The sequence below is a fragment of the Bufo bufo genome, chromosome 7 (genome assembly GCF_905171765.1).
Source record: "Bufo bufo chromosome 7, aBufBuf1.1, whole genome shotgun sequence".
NCBI lineage: Eukaryota > Metazoa > Chordata > Amphibia > Anura > Bufonidae > Bufo > Bufo bufo.
This window is the reverse complement of record NC_053395.1, coordinates 142,768,484-142,796,068: the sequence shown is the minus strand read 5'-3', so window position 1 is coordinate 142,796,068 and position 27,585 is coordinate 142,768,484. Positions and strand designations below refer to the sequence as shown.

At 42.3% G+C, this 27,585-nt stretch overlaps 1 protein-coding gene across 2 annotated transcripts in view; it reads right to left on the bottom strand.

Moving 5' to 3' along the window:
• LOC121007452 (aldehyde oxidase-like) overlaps positions 1 to 27,585 on the bottom strand; it is a 292,875-nt gene that overhangs the window by 59,437 nt on the left and 205,853 nt on the right. For both annotated transcript variants that reach the window (XM_040439380.1, XM_040439381.1), the window contains 2 exons: positions 12,308 to 12,394; positions 5,065 to 5,256 (listed from right to left, as the gene is read on the bottom strand). In XM_040439380.1, coding sequence (XP_040295314.1) covers positions 5,065 to 5,256; positions 12,308 to 12,394 — 279 coding nt within the window. The remainder of the gene's footprint in view (positions 1 to 5,064; positions 5,257 to 12,307; positions 12,395 to 27,585) is intronic.

Genomic DNA, 27,585 nt, shown 5'->3' with positions numbered 1-27,585 from the left:
TTTATCCTCATACTCACTTGCATTCAGATGCTGTGCTCCGACAAACCAGGAGTACAATGCATTGAGGGGACTCCTGAGCTCATACACATGCAACAACAGTGGTCTGCAAAGGGTCCCTTTAAGATAAGATAAGTGTTTTGTAACGCCAGTGGCAATGAAGCAACAACGGGACAGAGTCCCTTTAAGAAATGGTGTTGGTACCCAGGTGTAGGAATGGCCGAGTGATATAGGGTGGCCTATAATGTCCCTTAATGTTTTGTGCACATGTCATGGTGCTCCTACCTGGATATGCTGGAACCCCAGGTGTTGGTTCTGAAGCTGACAAATAGGGTGAACAATTGAGGGATTTAAATAAATATTTCAGTCTAGACCTTATGATGAAGTTCAATGGCAGCTTTAATTTGCATAAACGTTTCTCCAAATGGTTTACAGACTTTATCTTGGTTCCAGCAGGCTTTAGCATTAACTCTGGCAGGCAAACAATCTCAACTCTGTATAATAGCGCTAATAGTATAAATACCCCACAAGTGACCCAATTTTGGAAAGAAGACACCCCAAGGTATTCCGTAAGGGGCATGGCGAGTTCCTAGAATTTTATTTTTTTTGGCACAAGTTAGCATAAAATTATGATTTTTTCCTTTAATTTTTTTTTTCTTACAAAGTCTCATATTCCACAAACTTGTGACTAAAAATAAAATTTTACATGAACTCACCATACCCCTCACGGAATACCTTGGGGTGTCTTCTTTCCAAAATGGGGTCACTTGTGGGGTATTTATACTGCCCTGGCATTTTAGGGGCCCTAAAGCGTGAAAAGAAGTCTGGAATCCAAATGCGTAAAAAATGCCCTGTGAAATCGTAAAGATACTCTTTGGAATTTGGGCCCCTTTGCGCACCAAGGCTGCAAAAAAGTGTCACACATGTGGTATCGCCGTACTCAGGAGAAGTAGGGCAATGTGTTTTTGGGTGTATTTTTACATATACCCATGCTGGGTGAGAGAAATATCTCTGTAAAAGTCAACTTTTCCCATTTTCTTATACAAAGTTGTCATTTTAGAGAGATATTTCTCTCACCCAGCATGGGTATATGTAAAAATACACCCTAAAACACATTGCCCAACTTCTCCTGAGTACGGCGATACCACATGTGTGACACTTTTTTGTGGCCTAGGTGCGCAAAGGGGCCCAAATTCCAATGAGTACCTTTTAGGAGGGCATTTTTAGGCATTTGGATTCCAGACTTCTTCTCACGCTTTAGGGCCCCTAAAATGCCAGGGCAGTATAAATACCCCACAAGTGACCCCATTTTGGAAAGAAGACACCCCAAGGTATTCCGTGAGGGGCATGGCGAGTTCATAGAAGTTTTTTTTTTGGCACAAGTTAGCGGAAATTGATTTTTTATTTTTTTTCTCACAAAGTCTCCCTTTCTGCTAACTTGTGACAAAAAGTTCAATCTTTCATGGACCCAATATGCCCCTCAGCGAATACCATGGGGTGTCTACTTTCCGAAATGGGGTCATTTGTGGGGTGTGTTTACTGTTCTGGCATTTTTGGCGGGGCTAAATTGTGAGCAACCCTGTAAAGCCTAAAGGTACTCGTTGGACTTTCGGCCCCTTTACGCACCTAGGCTGCAAAAAAGTGTCACACATGTGGTATCGCCGTACTCAGGAGAAGTAGGGCAAGGTGTTTTGTCGTGTATTTTTACATATACCCATGCTGGGTGAGAGGAATATCTCTGTAAATTGACAACTTTGTATAAAAAAAATTAAAAAGTTGTCATTTACAGAGATATTTCTCTCCCCCAGCATGGGTATATGTAAAAATTCACCCCAAAACACATTGCCCTACTTCTCCTGAGTACGGCGATACCACATGTGTGACAATTATTTGCAGCCTAGGTGCGCAAAGGGGCCCAAATTCCAATGAGAATCTTTACGATTTCACAGGGCATTTTTTACGCATTTGGATTCCAAACTACTTCTCACGCTTTAGGTCCCCTAAAATGCCAGGGCAGTATAAATACCCAACAAGTGACCCCATTTCGGAAAGAAGACACCCCAAGGTATTCCGTGAGGGGCATGGCGAGTTCCTAGAATATTTTTTTTTTGGCACAAGTTAGCGGAAAATGATTTTTAAAAAAAAATATATATATTTTTTTATTTTCTCTTGCAAAGTCTCATATTCCACTAACTTGTGACAAAAAATAAAATTTTACATGAACTCGCCATGCCCCTCATGAAATACCTTGGGGTGTCTTCTTTCCAAAATGGGGTCACATGTGGGGTATTTATATTACCCTGGCATTTTAGGGGCCCTAAAGCGTGAGAAGAAGTCTGGAATATAAATATCTAAAAAAATTTACGCATTTGGATTCCGTGAGGGGTATGGTGAGTTCATGTGAGATTTAATTTTTCTGTCACAAGTTAGTGGAATATGAGACTTTGTAAGAAAAAAAAAAAAAAATAATATCTATTTCCGCTAACTTGTGACAAAAATAAATAAAATCTTCTATGAACTCGCCATGCCCCTCAAAAGTGATCTTTTTATAGCGCCGCAGCGATTTTACGGTGTTTTTGCAGTGATCAGAAAAAAAAAATTCTGTCACTGCGGTGGGGCGGACTGAACGCAAGTGTGCGCACAAGATCAGGCCTGATCGGGCAAACACTGCATTTTTTGTAGAGCCTATAGAACATGTCCTATTCTTGTCCGCAATTGCGGACAAGAAAAGGCATTTTCTATATAGTTCTGGCAATGTGCGGATCCGCAAAATGCGGAAAGCACATTGCCGGTGTCCGTGTTTTGGATCTACAGCCTGCCAGCGAATGATCACCGCTGGCAGGCTGTAGATCAGCTCGTTTACCTGCAGTTCCTGTGAACGCGCGCTCCTGTGTGCGCGCGTTCACAGGAAATCTCGCGTCTCGCGAGATGACGCGTAAATGCGTCTAGGAGGAATGAATCGACCGCCTCCGGAACGCAATCCTGCGTTAGGCGGTCCGGAGGCGGTTAAGGAAGGAAGGCAGCAAATGTTGTACATGCTGGTTACAGTGCATTTCTCTCTGAAATTATGAGGAAAATGGGCCTTTCCAGACATTGTTCAGAAGAACAGCGTACCTTGATTAAAAAGTTGATTGGAGAGGGGAAAACATATAAAGAAGTGCAGAAAATTATAGGCTGCTCAGCTAAAATTATCGCAAATGCTTTAAAATGGCAACCAAAATCTGAAAGGCGTGGAAGAAACCGTAAAACTGCCATTCAAATGGATAGAAGAATAGCCAAAATGGCAAGGCCAACAATCAGCTCCAGGAAGATCACAGAAAGTCTAAAGTTACCTGTAAGTACTGTTACAATTAGAAGATGCCTATGTGAAGCCAAGCTATCTGAAAGAAGCCCCCGCAAAGTCCCACTGTTGAAAAAAGGCATGTGCTGAAGAGGTTACAATTTACCAAAGAGCATATTGACTGGCCTAAAGAGACATTTTGTGGACTGATGAAAGTAAGATTGTTCTTTTTGGGTCTAGTGGCCGGAGACAGTTTGTCAGACGATCTCCAAACACTGAATTCAAGCCACAGTACACTGTGAAGACAGTGAAGCATGGTGGCGCAAGCATCACGATATGGGGATGCTTCTCATTCTACGGTGTTGGGCCTATTTATCGCATACCAGGGATCATGGATCAGTTGGAATACATCAGAATACTTGAAGAGGTTATGCTGCCTTATGCTGAAGAGGAAATGCCCTTGAAATGGGTGTTCCAACAAGACAACGACTCCAAACACACCAGTAAACGTGCAACATCTTGGTCCCAGACCAACAAGATTGACGTTATGGAGTGGTCAGCCCAATCCGCGGATCTTAATCCAATAGAAAACTTGTGGGGTGACATAAAAAATGCAGTTTCTGAGGCAAAACCAAGAAATAGAGAAGAAATGTGGAATGTAGACCAATCATCCTGGGCTGGAATACCTGTTCACAGGTGCCAGAAGTTGGTTGACTCCATGCAGCACAGATGTATAGCAGTTCTCGGAAACAACTAAATATTAGTTAAGTGATTCAAAGGAAAGCAAAATCTTCAAACATTTTTCAGTTTATAAAGTGAATGTTTTAGTTTGTAAAGAAGAATACAAACACTGCTATTTTTTTTGAACAGTCTAATAGTCACTTCAATTTTTTCTAGAGGAACAACACAAATTTGATATATTTTTCTTCATGTTTTGATTTGGAATAGAATGTGTAGTGTTCCCAATGCATTTGTGTGTATGGAAATAAAGGCTATTAGAAGGATTTTGAGATTTATTCACTTTTTTAAACACACTGCTATTATTTTGAACACAACTGTACATGCATACAGCTAATATTGACAGTCCTGTCTGTGTCCCTCTTACTTCAAGGATGTCACATTTCGTGCAAACTTCTTTTTAACAGTTTTTAACACATGAAATAAAGTATAAGAACTATTGTAATTGTGTGTGGTCTGGTAATTTTTGTAGGTTTGTACATGGAACCAATAAGTCAATAGGTTTGCATAGTGATGTGGCATGCACCTGTCCGGTATAGGCGTTTTGTGGAGCCGTGGTTTGCAGACCATAAATAATTCCCCATGCCTTTTTGAAAATGGGAATTGGCATATGGCATGACAAAAAATACTTTAAAATATGTGAAAGAAAAGGAAAAGATACAATTATACAGTTTTGTTTGTGTTGGACAATCCCATCTTTTTTTAATCCGTCAATAAGCTTATGCAGGCATCCGAGTGAGCAGATGTAATGTCTGGGGAAACCTTGCAGCAAGTGTTTCTTCGCAGTGTCTTCACATGAGAAATGAAGCATTTACAATGCCAACTGAAATGAGTGGGCTGTCTGTAACACACAGACATGCCAGATACCCCAATAAGAAAATCATCTCAGTACCATTACCGATTAAACGGTCCTACAGTGGGTGTTTTTTAGGCTTATTTGTTAGCAGTGACAATAAAACAATTTTTTGGTTCACCCAAAGAACAAACATGAATGTGGTAGGTAAAAGTGGCCCTGTCCTACAGAGCCAATTCTGGTCTATTGTACTCACTTTCTCAGGTGGGAGCCCAGTTTTAATAGCAATTTCACTCATCCAGGTTTCAGTTACAAATGCAGCTTGTGGATACCCGAATCCCCGGAAGGCAGTATTTGATGGTAGGTTAGTCTTGCAGGCAGTTCCCTTGCATTTCAAATTGGGTATCTTGTAGCCGCTGTCCATGGTCATCAAACCAGCCTCTACCACCTAGAAAAATAAATGGAATCCATGTAGAATGAATTAACTGTTTGGGAGTCAAAAGATTACGCTTGAATCCTCTTTCTCTTAGTGGAGTACTCCTGGAGAAGACTTTATTGGGCTGAAGCAATAGAATACAGGTTTACTGATGATAAAATGCAAGCTATGATTTTTTGTGATTTGGTTTGATTTTGTACCACTTTGGGTCAGACAATCTGCTTGTTTTTAAACCCAAGATGGGAAAAAAAACATGGATTTATGAAAACTATCTACACGAGAAATGCTGTTATCCACAGCAAACAATCACAGCACAGCTTTTATTTCATATTCTGCTTTTGACAATGATAATTGTGCATTGTTTGCTTGGTTCTGATAGACAACAATTTTTATTTTTATTTTAGACTGTTTTAATAAGTCTGCTCCCCTTGCACTGTATGCTTATAGAGCTGTATATATTTAGTATATCTATATATATAAAAAAGGACGTATGGATGTATGTTCCATGAAAACTCAAAAACGCAACCATCCATTTCAACGAAACTTGGTATACACATCCCTTGCTACCTGGAAAGAAATCTTGCGGGGGTCTCAGCTCTCTAGGACGTACCGTTCCCGAGATATCCCCAAAAAATGACCTTATCCAATACAAGCCTGCCAGCTTTTCACTTAAATCCTAACTGCCATACACACGGTCACATGTCCCTTATCAGCCAATAGAAGCTCGCAGGTCCTACTCCAGGTTGCCATAACAACTGATCACAGGTTTTAGCAGTTCGCAGGTCCCAAAATATTCAGTGACATGACGTATGGCGGCACAACTACACTGCTACATGCATGGGGGCAGGGGCCACTATTAACGGGCACTGTGGAGTTCACTGTTAAAGGGGCGGTCACTGTGAAAGTCACTATTAAACTGGCGGTCACTGTTAAAGGTGCAGTCACTGTGAAAGTCACTGTTAAAGAGGCGGTCACTATGAAAGTCACTGTTAAAGGGGCGGTCACTGTGAAAGTCACTGTTAAAGGGGCGGCCATTGTGAAATTCACTGTTAAAGGGGCGGTTACCGTTAAAGGGGCGGTCACTGTGAAAGTCACTGTTAAAGGGGCAGTCACTATGAAAGTCACTGTTAAAGGGGCGGTCACTGCGAAAGTCACTGTTAAAGGGGCGGCCATTGTGAAAGTCACTGTTAAAGGGGCGGTCACCGTTAAAGGGGCGGACATTGTGAAAGTCAATGTTAAATGGGTGGTCACTGTTAAAGGGGCGGTCACTGTGAAAGTCACTGTTAAAGGGGCGGTCACTGTGAAAGTCACTGTTAAAGGGGCGGTCACCGTTAAAGGGGCGGCCATTGTGAAAGTCAATGTTAAATGGGTGGTCACTGTTAAAGGGGCGGTCACTGTGAAAGTCACTGTTAAAGGGGCAGTCACTGTGAAAGTCACTGTTATAGGGGTGGTCACCGTTAAAGGGGCGGCCATTGTGAAAGTCAATGTTAAATGGGCGGTCACTGTTAAAGGTGCGATCACTGTGAAAGTCACTGTTAAAGGGGCGGTCACTGTGAAAGTCACTGTTAAAGGGGCGGTCACTGTGAAAGTCACTGTTAAAAGGGCGGTCACCATTAAAGGGGCGGTCACCGTTAAAGGGGCGGCCATTGTAAAAGTTAATGTTAAATGAGCAGTCTCTGTTAAAGGGGCGGTCACTGTGAAAGTCACTGTTAAAGGGGCGGTCACTGTGAAAGTCACTGTTATAGGGGCGGCCACCGTTAAAGGGGCGGCCATTGTGAAAGTCAATGTTAAACGGGCGGTCACTGTTAAAGGTGCAGTCACTGTGAAAGTCACTGTTAAAGGGGAGGTCACTGTGAAAGTCACTGTTAAAGGGGCGGTCACTGTGAAAGTCACTGTTAAAGGGGCGGTCACTGTGAAAGTCACTGTTAAAGGGGCGGTCACAATTAAAGGGGCGGTCACCATTAAAGGGGCGGCCATTGTGAAAGTCACTGTTATTTAATAAAAAATTGCAATAAACAAATACCCGAGCAACGGGTCATCAGCTAGTGTACATATATATATATATATATATATATATATATATATATACAGGGAGTGCAGAATTATTAGGCAAGTTGTATTTTTGAGGATTAATTTTATTATTGAACAACAACCATGTTCTCAATGAACCCAAAAAACTCATTAATATCAAAGCTGAATATTTTTGGAAGTAGTTTTTAGTTTGTTTTTAGTTTTAGCTATTTTAGGGGGATATCTGTGTGTGCAGGTGACTATTACTGTGCATAATTATTAGGCAACTTAACAAAAAACAAATATATACCCATTTCAATTATTTATTTTTACCAGTGAAACCAATATAACATCTCAACATTCACAAATATACATTTCTGACATTCAAAAACAAAACAAAAACAAATCAGTGACCAATATAGCCACCTTTCTTTGCAAGGACACTCAAAAGCCTGCCATCCATGGATTCTGTCAGTGTTTTGATCTGTTCACCATCAACATTGCGTGCAGCAGCAACCACAGCCTCCCAGACACTGTTCAGAGAGGTGTACTGTTTTCCCTCCTTGTAAATCTCACATTTGATGATGGACCACAGGTTCTCAATGGGGTTCAGATCAGGTGAACAAGGAGGCCATGTCATTAGATTTTCTTCTTTTATACCCTTTCTTGCCAGCCACGCTGTGGAGTACTTGGACGCGTGTGATGGAGCATTGTCCTGCATGAAAATCATGTTTTTCTTGAAGGATGCAGACTTCCTCCTGTACCACTGCTTGAAGAAGGTGTCTTCCAGAAACTGGCAGTAGGACTGGGAGTTGAGCTTGACTCCATCCTCAACCCGAAAAGGCCCCACAAGCTCATCTTTGATGATACCAGCCCAAACCAGTACTCCACCTCCACCTTGCTGGCGTCTGAGTCGGACTGGAGCTCTCTGCCCTTTACCAATCCAGCCACGGGCCCATCCATCTGGCCCATCAAGACTCACTCTCATTTCATCAGTCCATTAAACCTTAGAAAAATCAGTCTTGAGATATTTCTTGGCCCAGTCTTGACGTTTCAGCTTGTGTGTCTTGTTCAGTGGTGGTCGTCTTTCAGCCTTTCTTACCTTGGCCATGTCTCTGAGTATTGCACACCTTGTGCTTTTGGGCACTCCAGTGATGTTGCAGCTCTGAAATATGGCCAAACTGGTGGCAAGTGGCATCTTGGCAGCTGCACGCTTGACTTTTCTCAGTTCATGGGCAGTTATTTTGCGCCTTGGATTTTCCACACGCTTCTTGCGACCCTGTTGACTATTTTGAATGAAACGCTTGATTGTTCGATGATCACGCTTCAGAAGCTTTGCAATTTTAAGAGTGCTGCATCCCTCTGCAAGATATCTCACTATTTTTGACTTTTCTGAGCCTGTCAAGTCCTTCTTTTGACCCATTTTGCCAAAGGAAAGGAAGTTGCCTAATAATTATGCACACCTAATATAGGGTGTTGATGTCATTAGACCACACCCCTTCTCATTACAGAGATGCACATCACCTAATATGCTTAATTGGTAGTAGGCTTTCGAGCCTATACAGCTTGGAGTAAGACAACATGCATAAAGAGGATGATGTGGTCAAAATACTCATTTGCCTAATAATTCTGCACTCCCTGTATATATATATCACTTCCACTATAAAAACATATATGTCTTTATATATTTTTGGTGGATTTATGTTGTTCTTAACAGTACAACTGCCTATTCTTCCAGTACTGTAAAAAAAAAAGATGTAAACCAGTCAAACATAAGCCAGCAGGACACTCTTTTGGCCTATAGAATCCTATTAATACTATATAGTATATGTTTGTCTTTTTAATTTAATTTTTAGGCTGATGCTTCAGATGTACTTTCCTCAGGTATTTCTGACAACATGCGTGGATTGGAAACAAAGGTGGCCATGGGAAAAAAAATCTAAAAATGGCTGTATATATTTTAGAGTAGCCGTAGCCACATACAAACCTATACAAAAATAAAATAGATGCATCTTTAAGTCAATGGGACATGGCATACCTATAAACATTTAAAAAGAAAAAATCTGGACATTTAAGCCCAACCCCTTGGACCACTCAGGAGCACCCACAAAACACCCACTTTGGGGAAGGTGCTTGCATAAGCCCGACCCATTCCACAGCTTGATTTGCAGGATTGTCCTGGCAAAATCAGGATTGTTTGCAAGTATGGACATAACTCCCTGGCCCTTATAGGCAGCTCTATAGTGAAATATGGACTATTATCATTTTATATACAGCCCTACAGTAATATGTGGAGCCCAGCCATTATATATACAGTGGGATGCGAAAGTTTGGGCAACCTTGTTAATCGTCATGATTTTCCTGTATAAATCGTTGGTTGTTACGATAAAAAATGTCAGTTAAATATATCATATAGGAGACACACACAGTGATATTTGAGAAGTGAAATGAAGTTTATTGGATTTACAGAAAGTGTGCTATAATTGTTTAAACAAAATTAGGCAGGTGCATAAATTTGGGCACCGCAAAAAGAAATGAAATCAATATTTAGTAGATCCTCCTTTTGCAGAAAATACAGCCTCTAAACGCTTCCTGTAGGTTCCAATGAGAGTCTGGATTCTGGGTGAAGGTATTTTGGACCATTCCTCTTTACAAAACATCTTTAGTTCATTCAGGTTTGATGGCTTCCGAGCATGGACAGCTCTCTTTAAGTCACACCACAAATTTTCAATTATATTCAGGTCTGGGGACTGAGATGGCCATTCCAGAACGTTGTACTTGTTCCTCTGCATAAATGCCTTAGTGGATTTTGAGCAGTGTTTAGGGTTTGGTGTCTTGTTGAAAGATCCAGCCCCGGCGCAGCTTCAGCTTTGTCACTGATTCCTGGACATTGGTCTCCAGAATCTGCTGATACTGAGTGGAATCCATGCGTCCCTCAACTTTGACAAGATTCCCAGTCCCTGCACTGGCCACACAGCCCCACAGCATGATGGAACCACCACCATATTTTACTGTAGGTAGCAGGTGTTTTTCTTGGAATGCTGTGTTCCTTTTCCTCCATGCATAACGCACCTTATTATGGCCAAATAACTCAATTTTAGTTTCATCAGTCCACAGCACCTTATTCCAAAATGAAGCAGGCTTGTCCAAATGTGCTTTAGCCCACCTCAAGCGGCACTTTTTGTGCTGTGGGCAGAGAAAAGGGTTCCTCTGCATCACTCTCGCATACAGCATCTCCTTGTGTAAAGTGCGCCGAATGGTTGAACGATGCACAGTGACTCCATCTGCAGCAAGATGATGTTGTAGGTCTTTGGTGCTGGTCTGTGGGTTGACTCTGACTGTTCTCACCATTCGTCGCTTCTGTCTATCGGAGATTTTTCTTGGTCTGCCACTTTGAGCCCTAACTTGAACTGAGCCAGTGGTCTTCTATTTCCTCAATATGTTCCTAACTGTGGAAACAGACAGCTGAAATCTCTGAGACAGCGTTCTGTATCCTTCCCCTAAGCCATGATGGTGAACAATCTTTGTCTTCAGGTCATTTTAGAGTTGTTTTGAGACCCCCATGTTGCTACTCTTCAGAGAAAATTAAAAGAGGAGGGAAACTTAGGGCCCTTTCACACTTGCGTTGTCCGGATCCGGCGTGTACTCCATTTGCCGGAGCTGCCCGCCGGATCCGGAAAAAAGCGAACTGAAAGCTTTTGAAAAAGTGAACTGAAAGCATTTGAAGACGGATCCCTCTTCAAAATGCATTAAGTGTTACTATAGCAGCCAGGACGCTATTAAAGTCCTGGTTGCCATAGTAGTAGTGGGGAGCGGGGGAGCAGTATACTTACAGTCCGTGCGGCTCCCCGGGCGCTCCAGAATGACGTCAGAGTGCCCCATGCGCATGGATGACGTGATCCATGCGACACGTCATCCATGCACGTGGGGCACCCTGACGTCACTCTGGAGCGCCCGGGGAGCCGCACGGACTGTAAGTATACTGCTCCCCCGCTCCCCACTACACTTTACCATGGCAAACAGGACTTTAGCGTCCCGGCAGCCATGGTAACCACTCTGAAAAAGCTAAACGTCGGATCCGGTAATGCGCCGAAACGACGTTTAGCTTAAGGCCGGATCCGGATCAATGCCTTTCAATGGGCATTAATTCCGGATCCGGCCTTGCGGCAAGTGTTCAGGATTTTTGACCGGAGCAAAAAGCGCAGCATGCTGCGGTATTTTCTCCGGCCAAAAAACGTTCCGATCCGGAACTGAAGACATCCTGATGCATCCTGAACGGATTTCTCTCTATTCAGAATGCATTAGGATAAAACTGATCAGGATTCTTCCGGCATAGAGCCCCGACGACGGAACTCTATGCCGGAAGAAAAGAACGCAAGTGTGAAAGAGCCCTTACAATTGACCCCCTTAAATACTCTTTCTCATAATTGGATTCACCTGTGTGTTTAGGTCAGGGGTCACTGAGCTTACCAAGCCAATTTGAGTTCCAATAATTAGTTCTAAAGGTTTTGGAATCAATAAAATGACAACAGTGCCCAAATTTATGCACCTGCCTAATTTTGTCTAAACAATTATAGCACACTTTCTGTAAATCCAATAAACTTAATTTCACTTCTCAAATATCACTGTGTGTGTCTCCTATATTATATATTTAACTGACATTTTTTATCGTAACAACCAACGATTTATACAGGAAAATCATGACGATTAACAAGGTTGCCCAAACTTTCGCATCCCACTGTATAGTCCTATAATGAGACAAGGAGCACCATAATGATATATAGAGCCTTATAGAGAGAAATGGAGCACCAACAATATACAGTATATACAACCCTAAAGTCATATATGGGGTGCTATTATTACACATACAGCCCTATAATAGTACATAGCACCATAAACTGGCTTAGGTTACCATTATCTTTGGGGCCCGCCAACCTCATGATATCATAACCTGACTGACCAGAATTTCTCCCTGCAGAGTTAATAGCCAATCCACCACTGTTTAGCAATAGGTCGCGTTCATTATGGATGAAAGAAAAATGATAAAACTCACAATAACAGAATCATCTGAAGTTGATCCAGCGTTATTAAAATAAGAAACGTCCAGAGCAGCTATACGACCATCGTTCATGAAACCAACCTGAAAGACAAGTTTTGTTAATAGCAAAATGCTTTGTCTCTCCACCAGTCTAGCATGTGAAATGGCAAAAAATCATAAAAATCTAAATAGAGAATAAAGTTAAAAAAAGTGCAAAAAAAGTAACAGCGTATATTATGGCAATAACGGTTAAAAATGAATCTGTAGACAATGGCCCACATGCTGACCGCTCATAGACTATAAACATCCGGGTGTTTTTTTTCCAACCATCCCTGCCTTCCCCATTGATCTATACACAGTGCTCCATGAGCACTGTGTATAGAGCTGAGGAAGCAGCAATGCCACTTCCTGCTCTAGTCCCAGCTGTCATGTGATTGCTGAGGGCTGGGAGTCTGCAAAACCTGCTGGGTCTTATCAGACCCAAATCAGCTCTGCAGTAAAGTTGCACAGTCTAATATGTGAGCCCTAGTTACAGGAGAAAGCAGCAATAAATGTAAAAATAAATGTTCTGAAAAGGTTCTTGTTTGAACTTTTGGTGACACAAAGTGAAAAATTAAAACAAATTAAATAAAAAATTAAAAAAAGTAAAAAAAATCAAAAAGTGACAAAAACACAAAACCATGGCTCCTAGCCCCGACTCCCGACCACAACCCACACATTGCATATATTAACCCCTTCTACCCCGGGCCAGTTTTCACCCTCCTGCCCAGGCCATTTTTTGCAAATCTGACGTGTCACTTTATGTGGTAATAACTTTGGAACACTTTTATTTATCCAAGACATTCTGAGATTGTTTTCTCGTGACACATTGTACTTCATGATAGTCATAAATTTGAGTCAATATATTTCACCTTTATTTATGAAAAAATCCCAAAGTAACCAGAAATTTTGGAAAAATTTGCAAATTTCTAAATTTCAATTTCTCTGCTTTTAACACAGAAAGTGATACCTCATAATATATTTATTACTTAACATTCACCATATGTCTAATTTATGTTGGCATCATTTTGTAAAGTCAGGTTTTTTTTTTAGGATGTTAGAAGGTTTAGAATTTTAGAAGCAATTCTTAAAATTTTTGCAAAAATTTCCAAAACCCACTTAATAAGGACCAGTTCAGGTCTAAAGTCACTTTGTGGGGCTTACATAAATGACTCCCATTGTAAAAACTACACCCCTCAAGTTAATTTAAACTGATTTTACAAACTTTGTTAACCCCTTAGGTGTTCCACAAGAATTAAAGCAAAATGGAGATGAAATTTCTTAATTTCACTTTTTGGCAGATTTTCAATCCATTTTTTTCTTTAACACATCTAGGGTTAACAGCCAAACAAAACTCAATATTTATTATGCTGATTCTGCGGTTTACAGAAACACCTCACATGTGGTCGTAAACTGATGTAAGGGCACACGACAGGGTGCAGAAGAAAAGGAGCGCCATATGGTTTTTGGAAGGCAGATTTTGCTGGACTGGTTTTAAGATGCCATGTCCCATTTGAAGCCCCCCTGATGCACCCGTACAGTAGAAACTCCCAAAAAGTGACCCCATTTTGGAAACTAGGGGAAAAGGTACCAGTTTAATTGGTACTATTTTGGGGAACGTATGATTTTTAATAGCTCTATATTATGTTTTTGTGAGGCAAAGTAACCAGAAAATGGCTGTTTTTGCACCGTTTTTATTTTTATTTTTTACAACATTCATCTGACAGGGTAGATCATGTTTTTTTTTTTATAGAGCAGGTTGATGCAATTATGTCAAATAAGTCTACTTTTTTTGTTTGCTTGTTTTAGTTTTACATAATGAAGCATTTTTGAAAAAAACATTATGTGCCTCCATTTTCTAAACGCCATATTTTTTTTATTTTTCTGCCGATCACTTTGTGCAGGGGCTTGTTTTTTTGCTATTTTTGCTATTTATTTATAAAAAAAATATCAAATTTACCAAAAATTTTGAAAAAATAGCAAATTTCCAAGTTTCAATTTCTCTATTTCTATAATACATAGTAATACCTCCAAAAATAGTTATTACTTTACATTCCCCATATGTCTACTTCATGTTTGGATCATTTTAGGAATGACATTTAAGTTTTTGGGGACGTTACAAGGTTTAGAAGCAAATCTTTTTCAGAAATTTTCAAAAACCCAAATTTTAGGGACCAGTTCAGGTCTGAAGTCACTTTGTGAGGGTTACATAGAAACCACCCAAAAATAACCCCATTCTAGAAACTACACTCCTCAAGGTATTCAAAACTGATTTTATAAACGTCGTTAACCCTTTAGGTGTTGCACAAGAGTTATTGGCAAATGGAGATGAAATTAGAGAATTAAAATTTTTGGGCAAATTTTCTATTTTAATCCATTTTTTCCAGTAACAAAGCAAGGGTTAACAGCCAAAAAAATGCTATATTTATTGCCCCGATTCTGTAGTTTGCAGAAACACCCCATATGTGGCTGTAAACTACTGTATGGGGACACAGTAGGGCATAGAGGGAAAGGTGCGCCGTATGGTTTTTGAAAGGCAAATTTTGCTGGACTGGTTTATTTACACCATGTCCCATTTGAAGCCCCCCCGATGCACCCCTAGAGTAGAAATTCCATAAAAGTGACCTCATTTTCGAAACTACGGGATAGGGTGGCAGTTTTGTTGGTACTAGTTTAGGGTACATATGATTTTTGGTTGCTCTATATTACACTTTTTGTGAGGCAAGGTAACAAGAAATAGCTGTTTTGGCACCATTTTTATTTTTTGTTATTTACAACATTCATCTTAAAGGTTAGATCATGTGATATTGTTATAGAGCAGGTTATTATGGACGCGGCAATACCTAATAAGTATACTTTTTTTTATTTATGTAAGTTTCACACAATGATTTCATTTTTGAAACAAAAAAAATCATGTTTTAGTGTCTCCATATTCTGAGAGCCATATTTTTTTCAGTTTTTGGGCGATTATCTTAGGTAGGGTCTCATCTTTTGCGGGATGATGTGACGGTTTGATTAGTACTATTTTGGCATACATACGACTTTTTTGATCACTTTTATTACCTTTTTTGGGAAGTACGGTGGGCAAAATTTCAATTTCATCATATTTTTTATTTTTATTTTTTTATGGCGTTCACCATATGGGTAAAGTAACATGACCGTTTTATAGATCAAAAGAAAAGGGCTGGGCACTCACTATATCTAGTAGCCATGGTGCTTTATTAATTAGAATCAATTATTATAATATTAAAAACACATATTCTAACACACATTTATACACATCAATAATAGTATCTAAAATATAAATATAATCACTGTAACACAATGGTAAAAGGACCTATTTGATATATATAAAAGTCAGATATGATCAGTAATTCGCATATGACCAATAATCCGCATATGTGGAGGACGAAAACAGTCCAAAACTATCCGAATGTTCAGTCCAATATCAGAAGTGTGCCATATACAAAAAGGACGGATGAAAATAGTTGATCCGATATCCTGAGATCTTTTACAGAGACGAATAGTCCTGAATTCAAATATTCGCACAGTTCAAAGTAACAGCGTTAATTTCCAAATGGATAATTTGTCAGTTGTATTATAGTCTACTCACATAATAAATGTACTTAGGCGGCTCAGATCAGCAATCCGCAGCGTCCCGCGTAATTGTCAGGGTATGATCTCCGCTTGTACGTGTGAGCCACAACTTCACAATGGAATAGTCTTTGATAACTCCTAGTAGGTTTCACAGAGAGTTTTCAACAAGGGGCGAAGCTGCAAAGGTTGGTGGTCCTTAGGTCCAGTCGGGGGGTCCAGTACCAGACGCGTTTCGGGGCTCTTAGTGGCCCCTTCCTCAGTGGTACTAAGAGCCCCGAAACGCGTCTGGTACTGGACCCCCCGACTGGACCTAAGGACCACCAACCTTTGCAGCTTCGCCCCTTCTTGGAGAAAATAAATTGAAGGTGGAACGCATATCTGCAGAGCTGTGGACTACAAAGATACTACTGGCGCCAGTAAGTGAGGAACTTTGATTGTTCAATTGAAAAACAGCTTGTTGAAAACTCTCTGTGAAACCTACTAGGAGTTATCAAAGACTATTCCATTGTGAAGTTGTGGCTCACACGTACAAGCGGAGATCATACCCTGACTATTACGCGGGACGCCGCGGATTGCTGATCTGAGCCGCCTAAGTACATTTATTATGTGAGTAGACTATAATACAACTGACAAATTATCCATTTGGAAATTAACGCTGTTACTTTGAACTGTGCGAATATTTGAATTCAGGACTATTCGTCTCTGTAAAAGATCTCAGGATATCGGATCAACTATTTTCATCCGTCCTTTTTGTATATGGCACACTTCTGATATTGGACTGAACATTCGGATAGTTTTGGACTGTTTTCGTCCTCCACATATGCGGATTATTGGTCATATGCGAATTACTGATCATATCTGACTTTTATATATATCAAATAGGTCCTTTTACCATTGTGTTACAGTGATTATATTTATATTTTAGATACTATTATTGATGTGTATGAATGTGTGTTAGAATATGTGTTTTTAATATTATAATAATTGATTCTAATTAATAAAGCACCACGGCTACTAGATATAGTGAGTGCCCAGCCCTTTTCTTTTGTATAATTTTTTGCTTGTTAGATTGGGTGAATCTGCGGGCTGTGAGCACCCATCCGGGTTTTTCCATACAGTAGTGCGACCCATTATCTGTGAATTAATCCGTTTTATAGATCAGGTCGTTACGGACGTGGTGATATCAAACATGTGTAGGGAATTTTTTTTTTTTTTTAATTAGCGATAAATGTTTTTTGTTTTTTTTTTACTTTTTTTTTACTTTTTTTTTACCCAGACCCACTTGGTTCGTTCTTTAAGATCCAGTGGGTCTGATGTCTGTATAATACAGTACAGTACACTATATATGTACTGTATTTTCACTTTACAAAGTCTGATTAGACTTCTGCCTTTAGCAGAAGATAGATGTCTACAGAACCTGTTCTATTAAACGCTTATACAAGTAGAGCTACCTCGACAGAGTAGAGAGGGTGTCAGCAGTAAGTTTGTGTTGACTTCACTGATTATTTTGCTCTTTCTCTGATCCATCAGAACAATAACTCCCAAAAAACGGATCCTGTCTGTGGAGCATCCGCCTTCACTCGGTCAGCATTTGGTCAGTAATCCATCAGTATTGCTAAAGCCAAAAAAAAACAGGAGTGGATCTAAAACAGAGATGACACGTGAATGGAATATTTGCATGTCTTCTGTGTTTTGTACCCACTTCTGCTTTTGGCTACCAAATCATAAGCCATTTCTGATGCAAAATAGGGACCATGTCATGCAGGCCTTACAGCTGTTACATAGACAGGATCCGTTGTGTGTCTCATTTTTCCTTCCTTCTGACAGATCAGAAGAAGAGTCAAATAAATGATGATGTCAGCCAGGCCGAAAGGCAGAATAGTGTCCCAGTCATTAAGTGGGGAGGGTGGTAACAGCATTAGAAGTCCACAGAGTGGCCCTATGACATAGTGGTGAGGTGAAAGCAGCATAAGGTGAATACAGAGTGGCCCAATGACAGAGTTTGGAGGTGGCAGCAGCAGCATAAGGAGGCCATATGGTGGCATAATGACAGAGTGTGGAGGTTGCAGCAGCAGCATCAGGAGGCCACAGAGTGGCAAGGTGACATAGTGTGGAGGTATCAGCAGCATCAGGAGACCACAGAGTGGCAAGGTGACAGTGTCCAAGTGGTAGCAGCATCACGAGACCACAGAGTGGCAATGTGACATAGTGTGGCGGTAGCAGCAGCATCGGGAGACCACAGAGTGGCAAGGTGACATAGTGTGGAGGTGGCAGGAGCATCAGGAGACCACAGAGTGGCAAGGTGACATAGCATGGAGGTGGCAGCAGCATCAGGAGAAAACAGAGTGGCAAGGTGACATAGTGTGGAGGTGGCAGCAGCATCAGGAGACCACAGAGTGACAGAGTGGGGAGGTGGGTGGCAATAGCAGTACCAGCTGAAGATGGTGGTTGAAAGAAGGAGCACTTGGCATCAGATGTGTGGAATCAGGCGGGTGGCAGCACCAGAATAGTAGCAGAGGCAGGTAGCCAGGAGAAAACTGTTTATTTTGTCAAAATGTTGGTGTGGCACAATGGATGATCTAGTCTGATGCATCAGGCATTAGTGGGTGGAAATCCTGGCTGATCTATGCCCGATTCATCTTGAAAAAGGTCAGTCTCTCCACATTTTGGGAGGACAGGCGAGTTCTTCTTGGGGTAACTATGGCCTCCGCCGCACTAAACACTCGCTCTGATGCAACACTACTGGCCGGGCAGGACAGCTTTTCCAGAGCAAACTCTGCCAGTTGCAGCCACAAATTAAGTTTGGCTGCCCAGTAGTCCAGTGGATCTTCAATGTGGGCTCCTCCCTCTCAGCAGGTGTTAAAAAGGCTCCCATTTTAGACCGGTAGCAAGGGTCCAACAAGGTGGAGAGCCAAAAGTTATCCCTCTGCCGAATGGTGACAATTCGGCTGTCACTACTCAAGCAAGTGAGCATGCATCGGGCCATTTGTGCAAGTGACTCGGAGGGACTCCCTGCCTCCATCTCCCCTGCATACTGCCACGGTGTGTCTGGGTCCTCTGCATCATCTTCCTCATCGCCCTGTAGCTCCTCTGGCTGGTCCTGCTCCTCCTCTTACCTGTGTAGAAAAACCACCCATTCCTCTATGCATTGCTTGTGCTAGAATGTCCTCCTCCTCTAGTTCAACCCCCACAGGGCTCATGTGTCACATCTGTGACAGGTCCCAGAAGGTCTGAAAGATTATCTATGCATTAGTGATCTGACAGCCTCTTTTGGTTGTAGATCGTTTTAGTAAAATGGCACACTTTATTGCATTACCTAGTCTACCCAATGCTAAAACTCTTGCACAGGTGTTTGTCGACAACATCGTGAAACTACATGGCATTCCCTCTTATGTGGTGTCCGATAGAGGGACTCAGTTTGTTTCCAGATTCTGGAAAGAGTTCTGTACTCGTCTGGGTGTACAATTGTCCTTCTTTTCGGCTTTTCATCCTCAGTCGAACGGACAGACCGAGCGTACTAATCAGAATCTGGAGACTTACTTGAGATGTTTTGTTTCAGAGAATCAAGAAGAGTGGTCTTCATTTTTGTCGTTAGCTGAGTTTGCTATAAATAACCGTAGACAGGAATCCACTGATAAGTCGCCGTTTTTGGGGGCATATGGGTTCCATCCACAGTTTGGTACGTTTTCTGGTGCTCAAAATTCCGGCATTCCTGAAGAGGAACGATTTTCCTCTTTGTCTTCTATTTGGCGCAAAATCCAAAATAACCTGAAAAAGATGGGCAACAGGTATAAGCGTGTGGCTGACAGGAGACGTATGAGTGGTCCGGACCTGAGAGTGGGTGATTCTGTGTGGTTGTCTACAAGAAACATTAAACTTAAGGTACCTTCTTGGAAGTTGGGCCCAAGATTTATTGGTCCATATAAGATCACTGCCAGTGTTAACCCTGTAGCCTTCCGTCTTGAACTTCCTCAGGCATTGAAAATCCATAACGTATTTCATAAATCTTGCTAAAGAAATGTGTCGAACCTGTTGAGCCCTCCTCCTTGCCTCCTGCTCCTGTCATGGTGGACGGCAATTTAGAATTTCAGATCAGCAGGATTGTGGACTCCCGAGTTCTCCGGAGATCCCTCCAGTATCTCGTTTATTGGAGAGCGTACGGACCAGAGGAGAAAATGTGGGTTCCAGCGACCGATGTTAATGTCGTCTGGTGAGAGCATTCCACAGAGCTCATCCTGATAAGGTCGGTCCTGGATGCCCAGAGGTCACCCGTAGAAGGGGGGGTACTGTCACATATGTGACAGGTCCCAGAAGGTCTGAAAGATTATCTATGCATTAGTGATCTGACAGCCTCTTTTGGTTTCACTTTGTCTGTGTGTTGCTGGTATGTCCACACCTCCTGGTCAGGTGTGGATCATGTGACCTCTACCACGCCCTATTTAGTCTGACTTTTCCCATCACTCCTTGCTTGGGATAGCTTCATTTGGTCTTGGAAGAGCTGGAGTGTGGTTCGTGTTGAAGTCCTGTTCATCCTTCATCCTCTGAAGTTAAGTGTTCCGCTTGTCGTGTTTTGTATTCCCCCCTCCCCCTGGTTGTTTACTAGGCCTCAGTGAGATGCTAGTTCCTTCACCAGGGAAGGAACAGGTGGTCTCTGCCCTGTCATTATCTTTAGGGCATCTGAGGGTCACCAGGGTTTTCTAGCTTCCCGTGTATGGGTATCTCTACCATCGAGAGGTGCCCATACGGATAGGAGTTAGGGCCAGGAGCAGGGTTTTGTAGGTGGTGACCCTTTTCCTTCCATAGCGGTGAGGCCTAGTGTCTTTCCCCTTCCTTCCTGATTGTCTTTTGGTGTTCTCCCCTACTACATCCGTGACATCATGTGGTCGTGAGATCTAGGCGCCACGTCTCCTGTCCCCTGGTCAGCCAGATTTACCAGCATCTGTTCCAGGACATGAAGCAGTGGAATGACATTGTTCATCCCGTAGTCCTGGCGACTGAAAAATAACCTGGCCTTCTCAAAGGGTCTGAGCAAACAGCAGGTGGCACGCATAAGCTGACACTGGCTGAAATCGAAGTTACACAGGGGAGTACTCCTGTCCGCTTGGATCATCAAGAAATCGTTTACGGCCTTTCTCTGTTCGTATAGTTGGTCCAACATATGGAAGGTGGAATTCCAACGTGTGGAAACGTCGCATATCAGCCTATGTTGGGGGATGCCGTTCTGCAGCTCAAGGAGGGTGTGCTTTGCAGTGTACGAGTGGCTGAAGTGCATGCAAAGTTTTCTGGCCATTTTTAGGATGTCTTGCAGATGCAGGAACCACTTGACAACCAGATTTAACACATGTGCCATGCAGGGCGCATGGCTCAGCCCTCCTTGATGCAGCGCCGACACCATGTTCCTCCTGTTGTTGGTCACCAAGGTTCAGATTTTAAATTGTCGCAGAGAAAGCCAGGATTCGATTTCTTGTTGAAGGACACAGAGTATTTCCTCCCCTGTGTGACTCAGTTCTCCCAGGCAAATGAAGTGTAGAACAGCGTGACACCGCCGTGCTATGTACATGTGGTATGTTGTAGGGGCACTGTGAATTGTCCCTGCAGTGGAGGCTGAGGACATGGTGGAAGATGAGGAGACAGAGGCGGACATTGTCGCAGGACCAACGGCGTGAGAACTTGGAGGGGGAAGCAGCGTGACCTGGCCAAGTTGCTGGTGTGGTTGTGCAGGAACCACATTCACCCAATGGGCTGTAAATGACATGTATTATCCATGACCATAGTTACAGCTTCACACGTCGGCGCTGCCGTGCACTTTGGGCAGACACGGACAGGCTCAAGGACTGGCCCACCTTCTGTTCTAGATACGTGTGCAGGGCTGGTACTGCCTTTTTGGCAAAGAAATTACAACTTGGGACTCTCCACCTTGGCTTAGCACAAGCCATTAGTTGCAGGTGCAGTCCACCACTTGAAGGGACTGCAGCACCAGCAACTTGGCCAGGAGCACATTCAGCTTCTGCGCCATTCGATGAGTGCACGCATACTGTTGTCTCGTGGCAATCACTTCGGTGATCGATTGCTGACAGAATGACTGATGAGGAGTAGGAGGAGCAGGAGCATCAGGACCAGCAGATGATGGGAAGAACAGACAGCAACCTTCGGCTCAGGTGGTGGAGCCATGACTGCCTGAAAATGGGTGTGTGCCACTGGGTGATACAGCGGTTGCTGCGGCAGGCTGGACCACCACATCAGAGCCACGGTTCTCTCAGGCCACTTTATGGTGACGCTGCATATGTTGACGTAGGGCCATTGTGCCAACATTGGCACCCTGGCCACGCTTCACCTTCTGCCGACAGATTCTACAAATGGTCATGTTCACCTCCTCCGGCGGCTTAACAAAAAACGGCCACACCGCTGAGTAGGTGATTTTACCTCTAACACTCCGCACTGACTGACTGCTACCACCACTGCTTCTGTGAACCCCTGCACTACTACTTTCCAGGCAGGTAGGCTCCTGCAAAGCGGGTGGTCTACCCTGGGCATGTGTCACAATGTAGGGGGAGGAGAGGAACACCAGAATGACAACAGAAGGAAAATGACCAGAAACTAGGCCCCAAAGCTAGGGAAAGGGAAATGGTGACCACCTAAGGAAACGCTATACGTAGCCCTGACTCCTGTCAGTATGAATAGACCCTGAAGGTGGGAATATTCATACACCGGAAACCTAGGCCCTAGTAACCCTGAAAATCCCTAGGATTTGTGACAGGGTCTGAGTCAACTGATTCCTTCTCAGATGAATTAACCAGCGTCTCCCTGAGGCATAGTAAACAATGAGCAAATGGGAGCAACAAAAATACCAAGAGAAGTACACTTATCTTCAATAGAAAATGGATGAGCAGGAACTCAGATGCGGAACACAAACCAGCTCTTCCAACTCTAGGCAGAGAATATCAACCGCCTTTTAAGAAGTGTGAGTCCAGACTAAATAGAGGAGCAGTAATGACCACAAGCTACACCTGAAACAAGAGGTGGGGTCATTACCAACAACAAGACTGCAACAAGTGAAAACAGATAGGCTGTCAGATGACCTATCATGCAGCCAGTCTCTCAGATCTTCTAACCTCTGTCACTGGAGGGACAGTGACAGAACGTTTGGCTCCTGACCTTCCACTGCTGCCATACTGCTGACTCCTGGCCACACTAGGAACTTGCTGGCTCTGCCGCTGCCTCACGGGCAAGCTGCCACCCTCTTCTCCCAATAATGATGAAGCCCCTAATTCACCCAGCTACCAAGTGCAATCAGCTACATCATGATCATCGAGTACTGTCTGCACGTCACTGATGTCCTCCTCAACGGTCTCTGGGTCAGGAGCCTGACCACTCGGAACACCAGCTCCCACGCCACTCTCCTCATCACTGCTTGCCAGCCTACCGGAGGAAGCGGCGGATGTCTCCTCCAGATCTTGGCTGGCCAGTAGCTCGTCCTCGCTGTATAGTGGAGCTGAGCCCACAGCATATAATACTCTGGCTAAGGGAACAGAAAAGGACAGTGGCAGGTTGAGGATAGGTGAGGGCACAGGGCCTGCTCCCGGGCCATGCCAACTAAGGGTTGTGTCTGACAAACCCACCGACTCTTGGCTGAGGGGTGTCTGATGTCACTAGGGACAAAGTGGATGACCAAGTCAACCATTCAAGAACCGCTGGATTGCTGGTCAAGACACGAGCGCTAGAAGACACCGGGAGCTCAGGCCTCTCGCTGCAACTCCTGCTGCCTCGCCCCTTACTGTGCTGCAACCTGTGCCTGCACCAGAAACATTAAGGCCTCTGCCACTCCCCTGTGCAGGGCCTGGCACTTCTCTGATAAATAAATAAAAAGGAAATTGAAACACCCCAAAAAAGTCTGTCATTTTCTCACTTCACCACACAACGGCAATCAAGACCTTTTTTCTCACTAATACACACCAAAAGGGGCTTTAGAACATATAACTGCACTGCTGAATGGCAAATAGGCCCTTACCTTTTTCCACTTATACACTCCACAAAAGGCTTTAGAACATATAACTGCACCGCTGAACGGCAAATAAGAAGTAGAAATAGTTCCTTGTAATAAACCCTGTTAATGGCTGTATCAAACAGCACTTGCACCCCAATAACAAGAATGGTTTGCTGGAATTACAGAGCTGTATAATGGCAATTTGGATCCGCAGTCAGTGCAGCAAGGTGTAAAAGGATTGTTCCTATTACCCAGAACAAAATCACAGAAATATCGTGGCAAATATGGGGGAACTGCTCAAACCCCAAACACTGTAGCGTGTTTTTCATTGGGGGAGCAGTCCCACCGCATGTGGACCGCAGCAAACGACTATCCCCAGCAAAAAAATGCATACAATGGAGGATGTCGGCCCGGTCCACATGCACCACAAAGGCATCCTACACAAACCGAAGCATTGTGCGGATGAAAATATATATAAAGGATAGGGAGGAATCATTACACAGTATTGAAGCAGAACAGAGTTCAGTAGGGGAGTTTACAGCCTGGGTAATAGGAATATAAATCACAGAAAAAAATGCACTAAACGGATATGACACTGACTATACTGGCTAGTCATAAATGTAGATATTAAAAGCTGAGACTTTTGCCAATATATTCCTGTCAGGAAAATATCGGAGCCCATCATGCACCACGTCCCGGTCATTTAGCATGGCAAGGGGTCCTACCACTATGCTAACTATGGTGTGAACACGGTCTGAAGGTGATGTAATCCAGCTCACAGCCAAGCTTCCACACAACCGCCTAGCAGGACAACTAGTGCAATGTGAACAAAGCCAGACTGTAAGCCACACCCATATCAGACCATGTGATGGAGGTTACCAGGTGCAAAGGAGTGTTTAAATGCCAGGTAAAGGCACATACACTACATATAAAACAAAAAAAAATCACAGAAATATTGTGGCAAATATGGGGGAACTGAGTAAAACAAAGGGTGCGGGGACCGCGCTATAAGTCAGCAATTTAAATCAGTTATTCAAGTCAGATCCTATAAAGACGGAGAACTGTAATCGCATCCAGCTTTCAGAAGCAACAGTCACGAGTACGTATTACTCATACAGGGAAACTGTCATACACCTCCTTCTGGTCCTCAGATTCCGTCATGAGCCACCAACCGCTGATTCCAGACACCAGATCGGAATACCTTTACAAAGGAACAGAAAAGATGGTGCAATACCCTCGATATTTTTAAGATATAGGGTTTATTATACTCACAAACTAAAAGTTGTTTGCATGCACATAGAAATGCCCGACCCGGGTTTTGCTGTTAGCTTCTTCAGGGGCTGCGGTACAAACACCGCTACAAACCACAAGTAAAATATGACTTCTACCCCGGAACTGAAACGGACTTCCGTTATTCAATCTCATGTCAATCAATCGATTAATGTCGAATGCCAAAAATATATACATAATGTGCAATATAAACAGTTACATAAAATCTTAAATAGCTTATAAATAGTATCATAAAAGACAATCATATAGAAACAATGTTATGAGTAAAACTAAAATAATAATATAATATAATATACTGTATATAAAATATGCATAAGAACAATAGTATCAAGCAAATCAAACCATACAAACTGCTTTTATATCCCATTCGATATTAAGTCCCTGCGGCTGCAAAGTATCCATTTCGAAAATCCATTGCGCCTCTTTTTTGTTGATTTATGTAGCGGGATTTCCTCCTCGCCAATGACGTTTAACTAGTTCGATACCACAGAATTTTAAACCGGTGGGGTCCTTCTGATGAAATCTCTTAAAGTGTGCTGAGACACTATGCGTCTCCAGCCCCTTTTTAATATTCCTAATATGTTCCGCCACCCGAACTTTCAACTTCCTCAGAGTTCTACCTATATACTGAAGCCCACAAGGGCACTCCAGCATATATATGACTCCCATGGATTCACATGAAATATTGCCCTTTATTTTTAATATGGATGATTTAGAAGTAGACACTATTTCTTCTATTTTAGATTTTTTCTTATCATCCCTGGAGCGATTTTTACAACAGGGGCAAAAACCGCACCAGGTAAAGACACTGCGAGGTTTAGATGTGGTTTGATCGTCTTTCACATAGCTATGCACAATGCGATTCCTAACAGTGGGAGCTCTTTTAAAAATAAATGGAGGTTTTTTTGGGATAAGGTCTCCAATAACTCTGTCATTTTTTAGGACATTCCAATTTTGATAGGTGATCTTCTTAATTTGAGGGCAGATAGTGGAATAAGAGGTGGAGAAAGCAAATTGGTATTTATCCCTAATCTGTTTTGTAAACTCACTAGGGTCCTTATTTTTATTTTTAGTATTATAATTATCTCGCTTTACTTCCTCCCTCTGATTGTATAATACTTCCTTTTCATATCCTTTTTCAATAAACCAGTCTATAATAATATTACTCTGTTTTTCATAGTCCTCTATATTGGTGCAGTTCCTTTTGATGCGCTGCAACTGCCCTTTTGGCACATTACAGATCCAGGGCTTATAGTGACAGCTGCTCCTCTCAATATACCCATTACGGTCAGTCGGCTTAAAATAGGTCTTAGTTATGATTTTTCCTTGTTCTAGCCTAATTTCAAGGTCTAAAAAATGGATGGTGTTTTTGCTGACATCTTCAGTGAAGTTTATATTCCACATATTGGAATTGATGTGGGAAATAAAATCAATTAATCCTTTCTCAGTACCGTACCAGACTCCAATGCAGTCGTCAATATATCTTTTCCAAAGTTGTAGACTGCCATTCTCTGTGTCTCTCTTTAGGACGGGGGAGATTTTAGAATGCTCCCAATACGCCATAAAGAGGTTGGCGAAACTGGGTGCGAATTTCGAACCCATCGCCACACCGGAGACTTGTAGAAAATAATAATCATCGTACCAAAAATAATTATGTCCCAGACAGTATTGTATACAGTCTAGGATAAATGTTTTCCGTTCTTCACACATTTGCTCATCACCATCCAAATAAAATTTGACTGCCTCCATACCGATATTATTTGGTATCATTGTATATAATGACGTAACATCAAGAGTCATCAAAAAGGTGTTCTCTGGGATATTATCGGCCTCTTTTAAAAGTTCTAAAATATGCCCTGTATCCCTTAAATAGGAAGGAGTAGTGACCACATACCGCTGTAAAAAAATATCAATATACTCTGATACGCGGCTGGAATTTAGGCAATACCCGAGACTATCGGTCTCCCAGGGGGGCGCTCTGCATCTTTATGCACCTTAGGTAAATAATATATAGTGGGAGTTTTGGGATGTATATTATTCAAATACTGGTATTATTTTTGATTAAGGACCTCCTGAGCTAACCCTCTATCAAGGAGGGCTTTGAGTTCTTTTTTGTATTCAATAACCGGATCATTTTTCAATTTTCTATAAGTATTTTTATCACTAAGAATTTTCTGCATTTCCACGTTATAATCTGCTTTTTTAGGGCCTCTTTTTCTTTTTTACTCAAATTATTCTTTTTCATACCCCCTGTATCTATGTGATCTAATCCTTTTAAAACACCACGTTTAAAAGCCTCAATACATTCATTCTCTTTATTATCCGGATAGAAGGTAGATTTATTTCTTAAATCTGTATATATCTCCGTACCTTCTGTTTGAGG